Source organism: Hylobates moloch, unplaced genomic scaffold, assembly GCF_009828535.3.
Source record: "Hylobates moloch isolate HMO894 unplaced genomic scaffold, HMol_V3 SCAFFOLD_1, whole genome shotgun sequence".
NCBI classification, from domain to species: domain Eukaryota; kingdom Metazoa; phylum Chordata; class Mammalia; order Primates; family Hylobatidae; genus Hylobates; species Hylobates moloch.
Window position 1 is genome coordinate 63697291 of NW_026652276.1, and position 19114 is coordinate 63716404.

At 34.5% G+C, this 19114-nt stretch overlaps 1 protein-coding gene across 1 annotated transcript in view; it reads left to right on the forward strand.

Moving 5' to 3' along the window:
• The window catches only part of TTN (titin), a 288926-nt gene that overhangs the window by 131334 nt on the left and 138478 nt on the right, over positions 1 to 19114 (forward strand). Inside the window, exons 117-147 of the mRNA XM_058440679.1 lie at positions 63 to 143; positions 1178 to 1261; positions 1659 to 1742; positions 3860 to 3943; positions 4165 to 4245; positions 4387 to 4470; positions 4624 to 4707; positions 4978 to 5079; positions 5533 to 5646; positions 7912 to 7992; positions 8180 to 8257; positions 8521 to 8604; positions 8760 to 8843; positions 9091 to 9174; positions 9416 to 9499; positions 10204 to 10284; positions 10601 to 10807; positions 11766 to 11843; positions 12054 to 12128; positions 12333 to 12425; positions 13173 to 13250; positions 13449 to 13610; positions 13822 to 13905; positions 14093 to 14170; positions 14679 to 14762; positions 15013 to 15096; positions 15301 to 15384; positions 15592 to 15885; positions 16219 to 16305; positions 17513 to 17587; positions 18424 to 18498. Coding sequence (XP_058296662.1) covers positions 63 to 143; positions 1178 to 1261; positions 1659 to 1742; positions 3860 to 3943; positions 4165 to 4245; positions 4387 to 4470; positions 4624 to 4707; positions 4978 to 5079; positions 5533 to 5646; positions 7912 to 7992; positions 8180 to 8257; positions 8521 to 8604; positions 8760 to 8843; positions 9091 to 9174; positions 9416 to 9499; positions 10204 to 10284; positions 10601 to 10807; positions 11766 to 11843; positions 12054 to 12128; positions 12333 to 12425; positions 13173 to 13250; positions 13449 to 13610; positions 13822 to 13905; positions 14093 to 14170; positions 14679 to 14762; positions 15013 to 15096; positions 15301 to 15384; positions 15592 to 15885; positions 16219 to 16305; positions 17513 to 17587; positions 18424 to 18498 — 3012 coding nt within the window. The remainder of the gene's footprint in view (positions 1 to 62; positions 144 to 1177; positions 1262 to 1658; positions 1743 to 3859; positions 3944 to 4164; positions 4246 to 4386; positions 4471 to 4623; positions 4708 to 4977; positions 5080 to 5532; positions 5647 to 7911; positions 7993 to 8179; positions 8258 to 8520; positions 8605 to 8759; positions 8844 to 9090; positions 9175 to 9415; positions 9500 to 10203; positions 10285 to 10600; positions 10808 to 11765; positions 11844 to 12053; positions 12129 to 12332; positions 12426 to 13172; positions 13251 to 13448; positions 13611 to 13821; positions 13906 to 14092; positions 14171 to 14678; positions 14763 to 15012; positions 15097 to 15300; positions 15385 to 15591; positions 15886 to 16218; positions 16306 to 17512; positions 17588 to 18423; positions 18499 to 19114) is intronic.

The following is a 19114-nucleotide window of genomic DNA, read 5'->3' on the forward strand; positions in this document are numbered from 1 at the left end:
TGTAAATTACAATTACCACCCACAACATGGCATATCAGTAATTAAAATGTACATTTTTTAAGTCCCCGAGGTACAAAAGGAAGTTGTTACTGAAGAGAAAATTCACGTTGCCGTTTCCAAAAGGGTTGAACCACCACCTAAAGGTATTAGTAATTCATTCTAAGTTTAAACTCTTTTAATAATAGTACAAATTCCATAGTAAAACATTTATGTTAGTATTAAATAATAGATTTAGTCACAGTCTGCATATCTATAGCCACTATGTACAAAGGATGTGATGGGGGACAGGAAGAACCATGAGGAATGCACAGGGGAAAAAGTGAAAATTATTGGAGGCTCCATTCCCTGCTTTAGAGAGTTTGCAATCTCGTAACCTGTTATTTGGAAATACAGTGTCCTGGAGCCAGTTCATACCAGCTCACCAGAGCCTATGGTTACATTTTCAGGAATTTTGCCAGCTAGTAGTTTAACACCACCATTATTAAAAATTAGATTATGTAAGCTTACAGTCCAATAAAGTATATTTTTAAATGTTAATAAATACTCAAAACTCATTACCTCCTATTTTACTGCATTTTGTTTTTATCTGTGTTTCTGAGATTGTTTCCATCTTCGTGTCTGTGTGGTGGAAATACCATATAATGTACTACTACACATCTCTTTCCAACTCCAGGACAATGACATCACCTTGACAGCCAGGGTGGGAGGGAGTGTTTACACCAGTTTGGAAATCGGAAATCTGCAAGCACTATAGATCAAGGCTCCACCCCTCCATCCCGCCCAAATTGTTAAACATTTAAGACACAAAAAAATCTAATGCAATTGTGTTTATGAAACTTCTTTATAAAAGTAAAGGTTACGAAGAAAAAAACTAACTTCATAGTTATTGATGTTCATAAAAAGCTGGTTTCTGAGGAACTGACACAGGCACCTCCGAGGGAGGATTGCTCCTACCTGTTCCTGACAAAGTGGAGGATTCTGCAGTTAAAGATGACAGCAGTCACATTTTCTAATTAGCCATTCAGCCATCTTCATTTACCCTCATTTCTAAAGCATAATTTTCTTGCATTCAATTGGTATAAAAAGGGAATCTCTATTTTATTTAATTCTAAGTCCTACAACAACATATGCCTTGTCAAATGCACACTTTCTCAAAAACGGCACATTTCTTTTAAAGTCCCTGAGCTACCTGAGAAACTACCTCCAGAAGAAGTGGCCCCTGTTCCCATTCCTAAAAAAGTGGAGCCCCCAGCACCAAAAGGTAGAATAATATTTGTGAAAAAAATAATTCTTAGCATCCATCTTGTATCTTTTTCTATGAGATCTGTGTATTAACAAAATAGCATCTGTAAACCATCTATAATATATTTAATTCTGTGTATATTGATTTCATTTATTTGTGGTAATGTGTTATACAAGTATTGGTAACATTTCTATACTCCAGATCATGCTAACTGGGTCTTTGTCTGCTTGTGTAATGTATGTAATATCTATATGGTGTTGAGGTATTTAGCGTTCGTTTCTATCACAAATAGGCGTATTTGAATTACTTCCTAATTCTCACACTCTTAGTGAAGATTTATGCTTTAATGTCATCTTAAATGTCTCAGAAGGCGACTAGAATATTCCACGTTATTTCAACAATTGTATCTTTAAAGTTCCTGAGGTTCCCAAGAAACCCGTTCCAGAGGAGAAAAAGCCAGTTCCTGTGCCTAAGAAGGAACCTGCTGCTCCCCCAAAAGGTACACCAGAGCCAATGATGGTGAGACTCTTTGCTCCAAGTGCCAGCCTTTTGCTTTCTACGATCTTCATATGTACTATGCTGCCTTTGTCTTTTGTCTCTTTTACATTCTCCTTGTGTTTTTAATATTTGTCAGCTTCCGTGCCATGCTCTTGACATACTTTATTATACTGAATATTCCTAAGACATCACAAAAAAGTGTTGTTAAAGGAAGTAACTATGTCAAACTGCTATCTTACATTTTTAATATCTTCCCTCTTTTAGAGAAAGAGGAAATGTTTGTGAAACTTGTTTTCTACTGACATGTTACTAGGAAAAAACTTTCGTCCTTCATAAATGCAACTTTTTCTTAATAAAAGCAGTTTCATGCATTATGAAGAGGTGGAGACAGGCAATGACAACTGGAGAGTGTCTGGCAGAACTGAATGTTAATTACATAAAGACATACATAGTACCACGCTTCTTAAAAGTCAATAGTGGCGAGTCTTCAATAGTGGGGAACATACAGATTTTTTGAAGTTTACTTTCACCACTTTCTTGAGACCTTAACTGAGCTTAAGTGATTGCCATAAATGTTTCCATTATCTAATTAGCTAGTCAAAGTACCTTTCACAGAGGTATGTTTGAATGAAAATGTGCTGCTGTGGTATATCACAAATCCCTTGCTTTGGTTTGTTTGGGATTTTTTTGGTGATAAAAGGCACTATCTTATTGAAGCACTGAAGCTACAATTGCACACATCCATTCGTTTACAGAGAGACTCAGCAAGAATTCAACATTATCCAATTTAGGAGAAACCAGACCTAACTAAAATAGTACATTTTGAATAGTGTTCCCTTGGCCTGACTTTGCAATGTTTCTATTTTCTTCCTGAATCAAATATGCTTCTCTCTTTCTCAAACTCTTGGCTCTTTCAAAATTCTTTTGATTATCTAACCATTAAATACAAAGGTCATGTTAGTAAAACCAATACTAATACTAAAGCTACTTGAGACAGATCATCTTAGATAAATTAAACCCATTGTTATTATGTACTACATTTCCCAATACAAAGCATAAAGCAGCTTTTCTATATACTATCTGAACATTCTTGACTGTTTGCGTAATCACTAATTCGTTTTCGGCAAAGTCATATATGTCTTCTAAAGGAGACACAGAGGCATCTCTCATTTACTCACAAAAACAAATACACATAGTATAATAGCATGTGTATATATATATAAATACTGCATGTATATATAGCATAACATATACATATATAAAGGAACAGCTATATAATTACACCAAAATATTACAAATACATGTGCAGAGGTGCAGGGATTCACAAAAGCTGCCAATATTGTATTTAAAATGAGAACAATTATTGCCAATAGTGCATGCTGTTAAAATTCACCTTCCAATTAAGAAGTCAACATTATCCATTCTTAGAATAGATAAATCAAATACACTGTAAACACTTTTTAGGTTGAAAACCCTGTTGAAAACTCTAGAGTCCCTTAGAAAAAAAAGCACAAATACACATACCCACAAAATTCTGCACACAAAGCTCTGTAAAGTCATTAACACACAGGTATCAGATTGAGAGACCTACTCTAGAGTGTTTCCTGAGTTTTGAATTCACTACAGGCACACCCCCCAAAAATGAGAGGAGAAATGTGGGGAAGAGAAGTAAGTTACATATATTCAACTATTCTAAGACTTCTTAGTCTTAGTCTAAAATAGTCTTAGATAAACTAAAGCCATTGTTATTATGTACTCCATTTCTCAATACAAAGCATAAAGAAGTTTTCTATATACCATATCCACATTCTTGATTGTTGTGTCATCACTAATTTGTTTTTAGCAAGGTCATATCAATATATAAAGGATTAATTCTGTGCACAACTTTCTGTTACATAACTCATTTTTGCCTAAATGCCTCTAAAACATTATTTGTGATATTTGTCACATTGTCATCCTTGGAATATTATAGTTAGTTTAATTTTCTGGATAATTTTGCTGATGCATAGATAATCTATAAAAACATTAATCTACTACATAAACATTTGTGCATGTGCCTATGTTCTTTCATAAAAGTGATATACGTCTGAACTAACATTGTGTTTCAAAAACTTTAAGTCCCAGAGGTGCCAAAGAAACCTGTCCCTGAAGAAAAGATTCCGGTTCCTGTTGCAAAGAAAAAGGAAGCTCCCCCAGCTAAAGGTACAGTGGCTTTCGAAGTAAAGAAGCCCTATCTTTTGTCTTTGATACAAAATATTTTATGTTTAATTATCTGTTCACTGAGTTAGTTTAATTATAAATGAATGTTTTGTGGTGAGAATTGAACAAAAGTGTCTGTCCACCTGTCTGCTTTCTTAAAAAAAAATAACTGTGCATAGCTACTTTAGAAAATATAAAGTCAATTCTAAAAATGTCTCTTCAAGTTCCTGAAGTACAGAAGAGAGTTGTGAAAGAAGAAAAAATAACCATTGTAACTCAAAGAGAGGAATCTCCACCACCAGCAGGTACTTAATCCCATCTCCATGAAATAACCTCGTCTTTCCTTCAAGCTTCTTTAATTGCATGTCTTCTTTAATTGCCACTTCTATGTTGCTCATTTATTTGTCCTTTTTGACAAATTTTAAAATTCAATACTATCCTTTAAGTGCCAGAAATACCAAAGAAGAAAGTTCCTGAAGAAAGAAAACCTGTTCCTCGGAAAGAGGAAGAAGTTCCACCACCACCAAAAGGTATTGTTTCTCCATCTTCCCAAGAACTGTCTTTATGTTCCAGTGATTTTGTTAGTTTTGTGATATGAGTGCATTGTGGATGTATTTCTTTGTTTTGCATTGGGCTTCAATTAGATCACATTAAATTTCTAAAAGTGCATAATGTCTCTAAAGTGCCAGCTCTGCCTAAGAAACCTGTCCCAGAGGAGAAAGTTGCAGTGCCAGTTCCTGTCGCTAAGAAAGCTCCTCCTCCCCGAGGTAGGATTTGCCTCAGTCCTCTGATAAAAAAAAAAAAAAAAAAAATCTTTAAGTATGTTAAATTCTTGCTTTTTCCACCTGGTCTGTGCTTGTACTGATCCGTTGTCCTACTTGCAGTGAAACTTTTGTGTTTATGTCCTTGTGATATGTAACTTGTTTTCCCATTTTGCTAGTCAAAGTGGTGTACTGTGCAACTCTTCCCCAAATTCTAGAAAGTGAGAATTGTTAAAATTCTTTATTTTAAACTTCAACTGTAACACTTTCTTAAAGCTGAAGTCTCTAAGAAAACTGTTGTAGAAGAAAAAAGATTTGTTGCTGAAGAAAAACTATCCTTCGCAGTTCCTCAAAGAGTGGAAGTCATGCGGCACGAAGGTATATAATCGGAAGTCAGGGGATAAATGAGTTTGTGTGTGTTTTCCTCAAAGTCTCTTCTTCTTCCACATGTGATTGTTTACTTTAGAACGTGTCCTCATCAGTTATTTCTCCTTATGTTGGTATTAGAATGTGTCTACCTTTTGTAGCCTTCTGGGACTGAGTCTTTTGTGTCTATGTTGGCCTTGAATCATTCGAAGGAAGTGGATGAGTCCCAAAAATGTTATAATTTTGAAAGTGGCCACACTTGGACATAACTAAAGTATCATTCTCAGTCTTGGGCTGTACTTGCCCTCATCTTAAATTAGCTTCCTCCTTCTTATAGTGAGGAAGTACCATCAAGCTATGTCCTAAGCAGATAGAGGAACAGTTATCCATCTGTAGTGACCACATGGCTGTATATACATCTGTATCTCAGCAGGCTGAATTTAAATGAAACCTTATCTTTTAAAGTATCTGCAGAGGAGGAATGGAGTTATTCAGAAGAGGAGGAAGGTGTGTCCATTTCAGTTTATAGAGAAGAAGAAAGAGAGGAGGAGGAAGAAGCGGAGGTTACAGAATATGAAGGTAAACAATGCAAATAAGCTAGAGATGATCTGGGGTTTTAATGAGGTGTTTTCTTTCACAAATTGTTTACAGACCAATGAAAAGGGACACAAAAAAGTGACACAAATTCAGTGAACATCTACCAGTCTCATTAATGAATATTTTGATCAAAACACAAGATTCAGGAGGATTATACTAGATTAGAGAAATCCAATGTATTTCTTCTGCATCCCTTCTTACTTGCCTATATAGAATAAAAGAGGCTTCATATTTATATATAATTAATCAGGGCAGATATCTCCATATACATATATGGTTTCATTAAACAGGACTTGGCTTCAGCATGGTGGGCTGGCATAAGCTTTACCTTAATAGCCTAATGTCTAATTGGTGTTTCTCAAACATTGCTTGTACCACAATCCACAGACAGAAATATATTTTACATTATAATCCTTTAATTTTTTTATTCAGGCATTTAAAAACTATGTTATAATCCATTAAGTCAATTGCAGAAGTCACTATAATGTCTTAAAATGTTTTGAAATGAACAAGAAAATATATATGTATTTTTTTAATTTCATTATTATTATACTTTAAGTTTTAGGGTACAGGAACAAGAAAATATATTACCTCATTACATTCCAGGAGTGAATGCCATATTTGTGAGTCTGAAGCACTGAACACATAAGGCTTTCCTGTATTTTACATATGGAGAAAACAATTGTGTTATATATGTGATCAGACTGACTTGTTACTCAGATCTTTTCATACCTATAATGCTAATTATCTATAGTTTCTTAGGGACAGAACCAACAAACTATTCCATTGGGATATCTTTTCAATGAATTAAGGCAACACCAGGTTTCCAACTAAAATCCAGCATTTTGGCTAAATCCATATGGCCAAAAGAACTTTCCTAAGAAAGTTCCTAAGGTCTGCTTTTAAAGAGAAATCAATAATTTCCTTAACCAAACTAACTCTCTTCCCAGTGAGAAGATGAGTAGAATTGAAGTACATTTAGATGCCCTAAGTATCTGTTTTTGTCTGTATAATAAAAGATGGCACACCATGCCCCTTTTTTCACTTGGAACAAAAGCCCATGTAAAAATCCAAGGTGCATAGTCTTAATGGAATGCCTTGGAATAGGCCAAGATGGGACATGACTCCCCAGAAGGAAATCCATTAGTTCTGTTGTGCTTCCTGGAAGAGGCCATGATGGTGGACATAAGTCAGGAAGCTGGTAGATTTGAAGACGACTCCATCTTTTCTAAAAGTGTTCGTAAAACCAAACATAGTCTGATTTCAACTTTTGACACTATAAACTTCCTTTAGTACTCCAGACTTTAGTTAAAAAGAGAAACACTGTGATTATTTTTATGTTCTCATTAAGCCCCAAAGATGGGTGGCTTGTTAGGTTTACTTTCAGTGTAAGGAACAGATATGTTTTTAACCAGACACTTCTATTCCTTATTTAACTTTGACCAGGCATGGTGGCTCATGCCTATAATCCCAGTGCTTTGGGAGGCCGAGAAGCGAGGATTGTTTGAGCACAGGAGTTCAAGACCAGCCTGTGCAACATAGCAAGACCCCATTCTACAAAAATTAAAAAAACAGCTAGGCATAGTGGCATGCGCCTGTAGTCCCAGCTACTCAGGAGGCTGAGGCAAGAGGATCATTTGAGCCCAGGAGTTTGAGGTTGCAGTGAGCTCTGATTACACCACTGCACATTAGCCTGGGAAACAAAGCAAGACATTGTCTTAAAAAAAAAATTAAAACTGTATACACTTAGGCTCAAAAATCATGTGAAGCCTCCCGCCTCTTCTACCATACCTGCCCCACAAAATTGGCGAGGAAAACAATGTGAAATATTATCTTACAATTCACTTAAATCCTCAAGAATATGTTTCTGCCCTGTGGCCTTCAAATCTAGAGTGCTCTGTTATTTGTGAAACTCATCTTCAAATTCTTGTGTTCTTGTTAACTCAGCTATTATAATCGTTTTTTGTCTTCTACTTGTCCTGTTGTTGCTGTGGATATAAGCATTATTATCTGTATGATGCATGTGAAAATTAAGTTAATGAAACCTATTTCCCATTTCCCATACTCTTCATTAAGGCATATGCTTTGATTAAAATGCTCTTTGAGTATTTTAAATAGGAACAAGCAGGGATTTGGCAAGGGTTAAACTTTTGCTATTTTAATTACTCTTTGAAGTGATAAATTAAAGCTAAAAATAAACATGAAAAACACTGGAATTTACCTTCTTTAAAATTGCTGTCTTTAAAGTGATGGAAGAGCCTGAGGAATATGTTGTGGAAGAAAAGCTGCACATTATTTCTAAGAGAGTGGAAGCTGAGCCAGCTGAAGGTATACTGACTCTTTAATTAGTTTTATCCCTATGTTAGCTTGTCTCCTTCTTTATGTTTTCTTATAGCTAATTTGTCATCCATATTGCAAATATTGATAAATATAATGTCTAATAAAAAGATCCCTTACAATTTTATCAAAAAGAAATCTGGACATTTCTACAAATATATTTTATAATCTTTTCAAGTGACAGAGAGGCAGGAGAAGAAAATTATACTGAAACCAAAAATTCCTGCTAAAATAGAGGAACCTCCACCGGCTAAAGGTATGATTTCTTTCAAAGAAATGCAACACTATTTATTTTAATGTATATAATAATACCTTCATATTTGCATAACTGTCTTATGCATAACAATTTACATAACTGTCTACATTTTGTCACCACACGTGTATGAATGTATTTACTGAGTATAGTCATTAATGTTTGTATATATGTGCAATATTTTCAAAAAGTGAATTCTAAGCCCCAAAACTGTATCACTTCATATGTAAGGCAAACTCATATTCTTAAACCTAATCTTTCTAAAGTTCCTGAAGCACCTAAGAAAATTGTGCCAGAAAAGAAAGTTCCTGCTCCAGTTCCTAAAAAGGAAAAGGTGCCCCCACCTAAAGGTATATTGGATTTTATTTTATTCTTCAAGACTGTCTTTTTTATATTAAATTGATACATTCTTCAGATTTTTTAAACATTAATCAGAAAATAAGTGTGTCTGTGTTTAGTGTTTTCCATATTGTATGTTTGACGGTATTGCCTGGTATCTTTTAAGTGCCAGAAGAGCCAAAGAAACCAGTTCCAGAAAAAAAGGTTCCTCCAAAAGTCATTAAGATGGAAGAACCTCCCCCAGCCAAAGGTAAACAAACCTCCCCAGCAGAAAAACTAGAAACATATGGCTTGTCTTTCTTTCTCTCTGCTGCTGTCCTTTGGGTCATACGGTTTAAATGTTGGTGGGTGACAATGGTGTCTTTGGGTGGAGTATTACTTGTGATGTTTATTTGTGTGTGCCTTGTAAATGCTTCTAAAGTCACAGTACTTTCTGGCTAGTATATTTTTTATGTCCACTTTAATATAACTCCCTAATCCTAAAATTATCTTTTAAGTGACTGAGAGGCACATGCAAATTACCCAGGAAGAAAAAGTTCTTGTTGCTGTAACTAAAAAAGAGGCGCCTCCAAAAGCAAGGGGTACATCCACCCTTCCATGATGCACAATATTGTACTTGCCCTACTCTCTTTACCAAATACACTGGTTATGGGTGCTGGTTTTTGTTGTTGTTGTTGATGTTGTTGTTGTTGTTACAGTTGTTGTTTTATGTTTGAAATAATGAAAATATCAAGTTTTTATGTTTGGGCTACTACTATATGGCCGCCTTTTTGTGGTTTGAAAGAGGGAAACAATCCTTTAAAGTGAAATCTCTCTTTAAAGTGCCAGAGGAACCGAAGAGAGCTGTCCCAGAAGAAAAAGTTCTGAAACTCAAACCTAAAAGAGAGGAGGAACCACCTCCTAAAGGTATACTGACTCTTAAAAAAAAAAAAAAAATCAAAATAAGCATCCAGACACTAAAACTAATCTAGTGGAACAGGTTTCATTAGAAAAAAAAAGACATAAAGTAAGCAATATAAGTTTGTTAATGCATATCACTTCAAAACTAAACATTTTTGATAACAGAAAGTACTTTTTTCTTCAAAAAAAAAGTGAGGCTTCTTCTAAACGTATGCGAATAATTTTCCTTAATCTGTATTTGTCTTCTAATGTCTTTTCCATATACTAAACTCATCTGCCTAGATGCTTGCTTTATGTGGCAATCTCTGATGAAATTTTTAATTTTTTCAATTCTGAATTTTCTACATTGTACCAGTAGAGCTAAGGAAAATGTCTTAGAATTAAGGTGAAGAAACTATTCATGTAACGTAGGTTTCTGTCTAATGCTTCTACTTAGTTTGATAGTCATTATTTATGCTGTTTAGTTGTCTTTTTACACTTTTATAAATACTACTTGATTTTCCTAAAATTATTCAATGTCTTTGACGTACTTCCTATGTATATTAGAGCAAGTTTATTTCCAAGTCTATTGATTTTCTTGCCTTTTAAATGGAAGTTTAATCAGGCACTGTTATGGTTGTCTTTGTCCTTGAATTGTTTGAACAAAATTTCTCTTCACACACACATTTTCAGAATCTTGCAATTCACTTTTAATAATTACTCCTTTAAAGTGACTGAATTCAGAAAAAGAGTCGTTAAAGAAGAAAAAGTATCAATTGAAGCTCCAAAAAGAGAACCTCAACCCACCAAAGGTATATTGAACTTTGATTAAGTAATGTGAGGCATGAAACTATCCGGCTCTTTGCCTTCTAGTTCCCAATCTGACTCCTATACTTTATTAGCTTATTGTTGACTAAGGGCAGGGCATATAACATTTGAAATCACAATTGCTAAATATACTCTATGATACCTTGACCAGCCAAAAAAAAAAAAAAAAAAAAGAACAGTCAGGGTCTCCCATAATCAGTGCATGAAACAAACACAAAAGAATAAAATCAAAGCACATTGTTACTATCAGTCATCCCTAAAAGTGCTTTAAAGTGCTGCCTGTTGTTAATATTGTTTCAGAAGTAACTATAATGGAAGAGAAAGAAAGGTCTTATACCCTAGAAGAAGAAGCTGTTTCAGTACAACGGGAAGAAGAATATGAGGAATATGAAGAATATGATTATAAAGAATTTGAAGAGTATGAACCAACAGAAGAATATGACCAATATGAAGAATATGAGGAGCGGGAGTATGAACGATATGAAGAGCATGAAGAATACATCACAGGTATGAGCAAAACTGCAAACTCAAAACCACACCAAATATGTGCACACTCAAACAAGATAAAACAAGATAAATCATAACAAGATAAAAATTTGGATACCCAAAGAAATTTGGAAAGAACTTTGTTTCATTTCGCAAATGCGGAATTTTCTTCTTTGATAACTTCTAGAAAAAATTTTTAAAAAACTCTATAAATCTTAAGGTTATTGTTAGACTTTTGTTCTGGGAATAATCTAATACCCCCCTCATTTTTGCTCATATGCAAAATAGCAAATGTCCCTAAGTTTCTTTTTCAAAAAGGTTACAAGTTTATCTTCAAGTGCCCATGATCATTCTAGTACATGGTTAAAAATTTCTGAATATCCTTTATTCTAAAGCTTGCTATTATGGAGTATGATAGGCTATTGAGAAAATGTATTTACCCACAGGGTTCTCATTATCAAAACTTGACAATGACTACTTCAAAAGTTAAGACAGACATGTAAGCTAACACAAGCTGTTGTGTTTTACCTAATGAAGGTCAAATTTGTAGGCATATAGTTTGGGCTTCAAATCGTTTATTTTACTCAAAGAATAAATCTCTATTGAAATTTTGAAATGAATCAATCTTATTTCACTTATTCAGTCTGATGTTTCATAGCCCAACTTTGAGAACATTGTACATAGTCTTACGGATAGCTTTAAAAAAAACCATATTATAGGGGAGTTTTAGCCAGGAATTTATCTACCTGAAGTGAAATGAGAATTTTAATATGTAAGAATTACCTAATTAAAGAAAATAGCAAGAAGGAAAGGGCAATATGAGCTTGTTCTGCTTGGACCTCTGATTCTTGCCTACTTCAATAGGCTATGGTTATACTGTAGATAAAAGATATTATTTCAATTATTTGATTCCTTTTAAGAAATGTTTAAACTTATATTCTAAAGTCTAACATGAAATACCTTGTATGTACTTTTAAAGAACCAGAGAAGCCTATCCCTGTAAAGCCTGTCCCAGAAGAACCAGTTCCCACAAAACCAAAGGCCCCACCAGCTAAAGGTAGAGTGAACAAAACATTATTACCTGTAAGAGATCTTTGTTTCCTCCATGTCTGTCCTACTATAAAAATATATGTAAAAGTGGCAGCGTGCAAATTATGTGTGTGTTTGGGAATATTATGTTGTTTTTGTCTTTCTTAACTTTTTGTTCTTACTAGCCTTGAGAAATCTGTTTTAAGTTTTAAAATCTCTTAATATTGATATTTTAAAGTGCCGAAGAAAGCTGTCCCTGAAGAAAAAGTACCAGTGCCCATTCCTAAGAAACTCAAACCTCCACCACCCAAAGGTACATTACTGAGTAATAATCACCAAAAACAACTTTGTTATGTATGTTCTAAAATCATGTCTTCCTAGCCCGTCTGATGTTCTGTGTTTTTACTGAGTAGGATGTTCTTGTCCTGATTCTTTTATTTCAGTTTTTTACATGTATTTATTACATAGTATTCAAGGAGTTTGTTTTAATGCTCTTTAATAATTAATATCTTTAAAGTGCCTGAAGAACCAAAGAAAGTTATTGAGGAAAAAATACATATTTCAATTACCAAACGTGAAAAAGAGCAGGTGACTGAACCCGCTGCTAAAGGTATAATGATTTCCTTCCTCGATTGTGATTTTTCTGATGCCTCTTTTGAAATTAATGTAACTATGATTCATTTTGTTTTGTTGTTTCATGTCTTTTAAATTAGTTGTCAGCAGAATGTTGGATGTAAAAATGTGTAAATACAGGATAAGAAGATAATACCTTTAAAAGGAAAAATTATTTCTAAATACATCCATAGCCTGTTAGCCAATGGCTGTGTCCTGCCACATGGCTACAATACATATAAAATAGAATGTTTGGGTTTAAAATCAGTGACCATTTGGCATATTCCTGATTTACCTAAACGATGTAATGATACCATAATATTCACCAAACTTTGGTAACTGTTTATTCATTCTAAATTCATTTTGAAGATGTTTTTTAAAGCTAACCAGTTTCCAGTCATTTTCCCCCTGATTCATACTAAGTATGAAGTATACTAATTGAGAAGTAAATTTTGCTCTTCAGGAAAGGATATTTCTTTCAAGCAGAGATATTTGAACACTAAACCTCATTTCACATTTGGGCTCTGCTACTTCACGTTTAGTTGTGTACTTCTGTGTATTTGTATTTATGTGAAGCTCGGAATCCATTCCACAGAGAGTATAGAGTTTCTTAAAGATGAACAATCGCATCTCTATCTTATTAGAGGAAGATACGTTATTCTATCTGCTTAAAGTACAGCAAAGCAAGCATTGGCCGTGTGGCCTTTTTCTGAAAATAAAATTTCCTTATACTTCTTATTTCAAGTGCCCATGAAGCCCAAGAGGGTTGTCGCAGAAGAAAAAATACCTGTCCCTAGAAAAGAAGTAGCACCACCTGTTAGAGGTATCTAATGGCATTCATTTTAATGTGTTGTTCGTCTTTTGCTGTTGAATTCCTCTTCAGTTCTGTGTGTGAAAACTTCTTTTGTAGGAAAAGTAAATCTTGTCTTTTCTTCTGTTATAAATGGGCCTATGTTTCTAAGTTGTCTTAATTTTGTTGAGTCGTTGGCAAATGTCCAACTTAAAGATAATATCTTTAAAGTGCCAGAAGTGCCTAAAGAACTTGAACCAGAAGAGGTTGCCTTTGAAGAGGAAGTTGTAACCCATGTAGAAGAATATCTTGTAGAAGAAGAAGAAGAGTACATTCATGAAGAAGAGGAGTTCATAACTGAGGAAGAAGTGGTGCCAGTGATACCAGTCAAAGGTAGATGATGCCTCCTGCAAAGGGATGTGCAACAGCATCTTTGGAGTTTGGGGGTCTGATTTGGTCAGATTCTGGGGGTTATTGGCAGCACTGATGATTGCTTACTTTAAAGCAGATCTTTTTAGATGCTGAAATATGATTTCTACAGGTGCTTTTCACATTTTATTTCTTTCCTGCAAAATTTCCAACATTCTTAATAATATCTTTAAAGTGCCTGAGGTACCCAAGAAACCTGTTCCAGAAGAGAAGAAACCTGTTCCTGTTCCCAAAAAGAAGGAAGTTCCACCAGCAAAAGGTACACCACCATTCATTGATGGGTATCTAAGAGACTTCATCTGCCTAAAAATAGTTAACTCAACTTTCTTCTGAGTTCAAAACCTTGTGTGTCTGTCACTATCTGTTGTTAAAAAACATTAGCTGTGTTTTATATGGATGTGTTGTTACTAGTAGTTAGAACTTAACAATAAACAATATCTTTAAAGTGCCTGAGATTCCTAAGAAGCCAGAGGAGAAAGTTCCTGTGCTTATTCCTAAGAAGGAGAAGCCTCCGCCAGCAAAAGGTACATCCTTATAATCCATCAATGGAATAGCATGATAATTCACCCATGCAGCATAACTTGGTGAGCCATAGCAGATCTTTCCCCATGACAATATTAACAACATTAATGCCGTGACAAGCACCTCTCAACTGGCCACAGGAGCAGTTTACCCGGTATTCATCTCTGAATTTTACCGTCAAATTATGCTTATGCTCAATGGTTGGCTCCTCCTCTTTAGTGGAAAGTTCTTCAAGTAAAATACATTCTTTTTGCATATCAAAATGGACAAAATCATCATTTACCAGGCATTGTGTCTTGTCTTTATCACCAGTCCACGTTTTTTTCAGTGTTTTTTATTTTAATTTTTGTGTATTTTCTGGCCTTTGTTTTGTGGCTATTATAATTTTCAGTCTTAAAGTGAAACTGATAGAATATCTATGCTGCTTCAATTAAGGCCTTACATTGCCAGCCTTAAAATCTTAGCTATGGGTGAAAAATGTGACACTAACTCTATTTGATATCTTTGAAGTTCCTGAAGTGCCCAAGAAACCTGTACCAGAGGAGAAAGTACCAGTACCAGCTCCTAAAAAGGTGGAAGCTCCGCCTGCCAAAGGTACATGAACTTGCAATGTTGCAATATTTTTATTTCACATTTGCATATGGGTAAAAAATTAATTGGTTTAATTCTGTACTCTTTGGGATGCAACTCTTTAGAGAAAATTAGATACTTTATTTTAAAAATAAAATGCTTCTTGGAATACCTTTGTCATACTTTTATTACCTTATCTTAATCTTTTGAAACTATGCTTGGAATCAGTATTTTTATGTCGTATAAAATTTTTCTCTAAATCATTTCGTTAAAGTGCCAGAGGTACCCAAGAAGCCTGTGCCTGAGAAGAAGGTGCCAGTTCCTGCTCCTAAGAAAGTGGAGGCTCCACCTGCAAAAGGTACATCATTTCATCACTTAAAGTACTTGGGGGAAAAAACTCACATCTATGTATACTCACATACAAATTTCCCCATTACATCGTACATTTTTAAAGTGTCTATCTGTTTAGAAATATGTCAGGTATTTTGTGATTCTTTTTCATATCTATTGCTCTAAGACATTGTAAAAGAACATATTCCTAAAATAAATAATATCTTTAAAGTGCCAGAGGTGCCCAAGAAGCTCATCCCAGAAGAAAAGAAACCAACACCTGTTCCGAAAAAAGTGGAAGCACCACCACCCAAAGGTACATTAATCTGTAACAGAGCCACAGTAAAAGAGAAAACTAACTAGTGTTATACAGCCTTACTAATTATAATTAATGCTTAGTATTTATGTTGATAATAATTGATGCTTTGTGATCACAGAATATTTGCCTTTCATAAGCTTCTTCATTGTTTTGAATATTTTACATAAAAGTGATGTTTGTACCCTTGAATAAATATCTTTAAAGTGCCAAAGAAACGTGAACCAGTTCCAGTTCCTGTAGCTCTACCTCAGGAAGAGGAAGTTCTATCTGAAGAAGAAATTGTTCCTGAAGAGGAAGTTCTACCTGAGGAAGAGGAAGTTCTACCTGAGGAAGAGGAAGTTCTACCTGAAGAAGAGGAAGTTCTACCTGAAGAAGAGGAAATTCCACCTGAGGAAGAGGAATTTCCTCTCGAAGAAGAATATGTACCTGAGGAAGAAGAATTTGTACCTGAAGAAGTCCTTCCAGAAGTTAAACCTAAGGTGCCAGTACCTGCACCAGGTATAGCAGCTCTTCTTGGAATCATCAAGGCCTCTTTTGTGTTGAATTCTGCTTTCCCATCCTTTTGTTTATCTCCAGTTTTATCTATAATCCTTTACCCTCTGTGATTGACCATCTAAATCTTAGAAAACATTCCAGACATGTGTGCTCTTATTGTGTATCTGCCTTGTGTATCTGTCTATTGTAAATTATCTAAATGTCTTTTCAAATCACATATTATGTTTACTTGTTTGTGGTCTTATTCTCATGTGTCTCTTTCTTATATATATATATATATATATATATGACCATGTATATGTGGTTTTTAATGCCTTCAAATGAAATGTTTTTAAGTGCCTGAAGTGCCAAAGAAACCTGTACCAGAGAAGAAAGTCCCTGTTCCCGCTCCTAAAAAAGTGGAACCTCCACCACCACCCAAAGGTACACCTCCCCAAAGTGAATACACATTCTTCACCCATAGCTTCGCCACATAAATTATGATAAAACTGGGTTTTAGGAAAATTATATTTATAAAATGGACAATCACACAGTTACATATTTACTTCTAACGGTGTTCAGGAACACTGATATCTACTTTTTTCACTGATGCAAAGCAGTATTCAAGAACAAAGATGAAAGGAAGCATTGTCCCAGAACTGATACAAAAGTTCTGATTTCATATCATTTGATTAAACATCATAATTTTCATGGAGATATATTTAAATATATGTGAATACGTATACTATATAGTTAAACGTATTGAAAAGTATTATGAATAAATATTCTTAAATTTCTTCCTTCAACCATTTATATTAAATGCCTTTTTAACACCACACTAAAAAGAAAAAAAGATGAATGTATTTATCAAAACACAGAATAATAGTTACGTCTTCTAATACACATATATAAAGGGCAGCCCAACAGGTTTTGATTTTAGCGTTGACTTTACACCTTGTTGTATTACTCTCAGTGAGTCCTTTAACCAACCTGAGCCTGAAGTTATTTTCCTGTAAATTGAGGATGCTAATATCAGTCTTAATGGGCTCAGCTATTATGGTGAGGATAAAATAAAGTAAGGTATTAAAGTAGTCTATCATTGAATGAATAGTATCCAGATTTAACATATTCAATCAGCTCATAGTACAGGACAGAATTAATATATTTGTGCTTTAAAGCTCAATAATATTTTCTACAAAAGATGCTGGCATGGCTGCTTAAAATCAGCATAACCCTCCCATCAGGCCGTATAGTTATATAATCAAATGAAATAGTAAAGCTGATCTTTTATTGGATATCAACGATTCAGAAATACTTTCTAGACAATAAACTACTAGTGAAATTTAAATGGATGAAATGATATTAGATTGCTGCAAAAGTAATTGCGGTTTTTACCATTAAAAGTAATGTCAAAACCGCAATTATTTTTGCACCACCCTAATAGCATCTGTCCTCTGATAATGACATATGCCGCTGGTCCCTTGCTTTACAAATCCCAATTACATTATAATATTTGGGCTCCCCACTAGCATTTACAGACCTGTCTTGAGCAACTGTTACATGTTGGTCTTTCTGGGTGTGGGGACTTCTTGGTTTCTCTCTTTTTTTGTCCTTCAAAATAAATCCTTGTCATGAAATGATGTCTTTAAAGTGCCTGAGATTAAGAAGAAAGTGACAGAGAAGAAAGTGGTCATTCCCAAGAAAGAGGAGGCTCCCCCTGCCAAAGGTATTGCTATTCCTAAGTAAATTAGACCATGCCATTTCCTTCCTTCACCTATAAATGTCAAAATGTCCTGTTTCCGTATTTGTTAGTACAACTTATATTACTGCTGTGTCTACTTGTCTTTGTGCTTGTGAAACTGAACTTATAAAATAAAATAATATTTTTAAAGTGCCTGTGGTACCTAAGAAACCTGAGCCAGAAAAGAAGGTCCCTCCTCCTGGTCTTAAGAAAGCAGTGGCCCCTCCTGCCAAAGGTACATCATCCCATAACAGGCATGTGTTTGCTGCACCGATGTTGAACTGTGGTTCTATCCACACAGGACGTTCAACATAAATGTGTGCATTGTATGGTCTGTCATTCACATTCGTCATTTCTGACTCTGTTGCACCCAAGTTTGTGTTGTGTCCATTTTTTCACTTGGTGTTGGTGTGTTTTACATTGTTTCTCTATGTATGTTGTTTCTAAAAAATAAAAATATATCTTTAAAGAGCCAAAAATAACTAAGGAACTAGTCCCTGAAATACCCATTTCTTCGTACCCATTTCTTCGTACCCATTTCTTCGTATCCGTTTCTTCCTACAAAAAAAAAAAAAAGGAAAAAGAAAAAAGAAATAGAGGCTCCAGCAGCAAAAAGTAGAATTTCTCTTTAAAAAACCCTTAATCTTCAACCACAAACCTTTTTATTCTTTTCTCATTAACCGATTCGTGAAATGTCAATGTTTCATCTTGTGTATGTGCCTTGTGATATTCACTGTCTTATGTTGGAAACTGGAAACTTGGTCTTTATTCTTCTTTGGTTCTTGCATTTTAAGTGTCTAAAATAATCAATGTCTCTCAAGTTCCTGAGGTGCCTAAGAAGGTGGAAGAAAAACGAATCATTCTCCCTAAAGAAGAGGAAGTTCTACCAGTTGAAGGTAGATAACTTTCTAAGAAAATAACATTTCAAAGTCATCCTTGTCTTATTATTGTCTAATATTTGAAGTAGGTAAATGTACAATTTACCCCAGGAAATCAACATATTCAGATTCTAAAATAAATTATTATTAACCTAATAGAAATTGGGCAGGCAAATTAATATTATTTGAATCTCCTTCTTGCATGTTCAGCCTGTTTGTCTGTTTACTATTTGTTTTATTTTAATTAGAATTCATGAAGGGAAACTGTATTTGCTGTGGGAAATTTTTCATCAAATGACTTAGTAGGCAATTGTAAAATAAGCTTATCCAAGAGAAATTCTGGTTAAGCCTGAGTAACTGGTGCAGAAAATCTGATTTCTACCCCAAGTGGCTGTTTGACTTCAAACAAGTCTTTCATTAAAAAAATAATAATAATAATTTTTTTATTATTATAAATTATCTGAAGTCCTTTCCAGTTCACAAATGCTGGGATATGCCTAACATATTTTGAAGACCCAGTAGAGACTTTTTAAGAACTAGTGAGTTTACATAAACGTTTCAAAGGCTGAGCAGTTTTCAGATATTATCACTGTAGTCTAATATTCAAAATAATTATAAAAATAATTCACAAAAT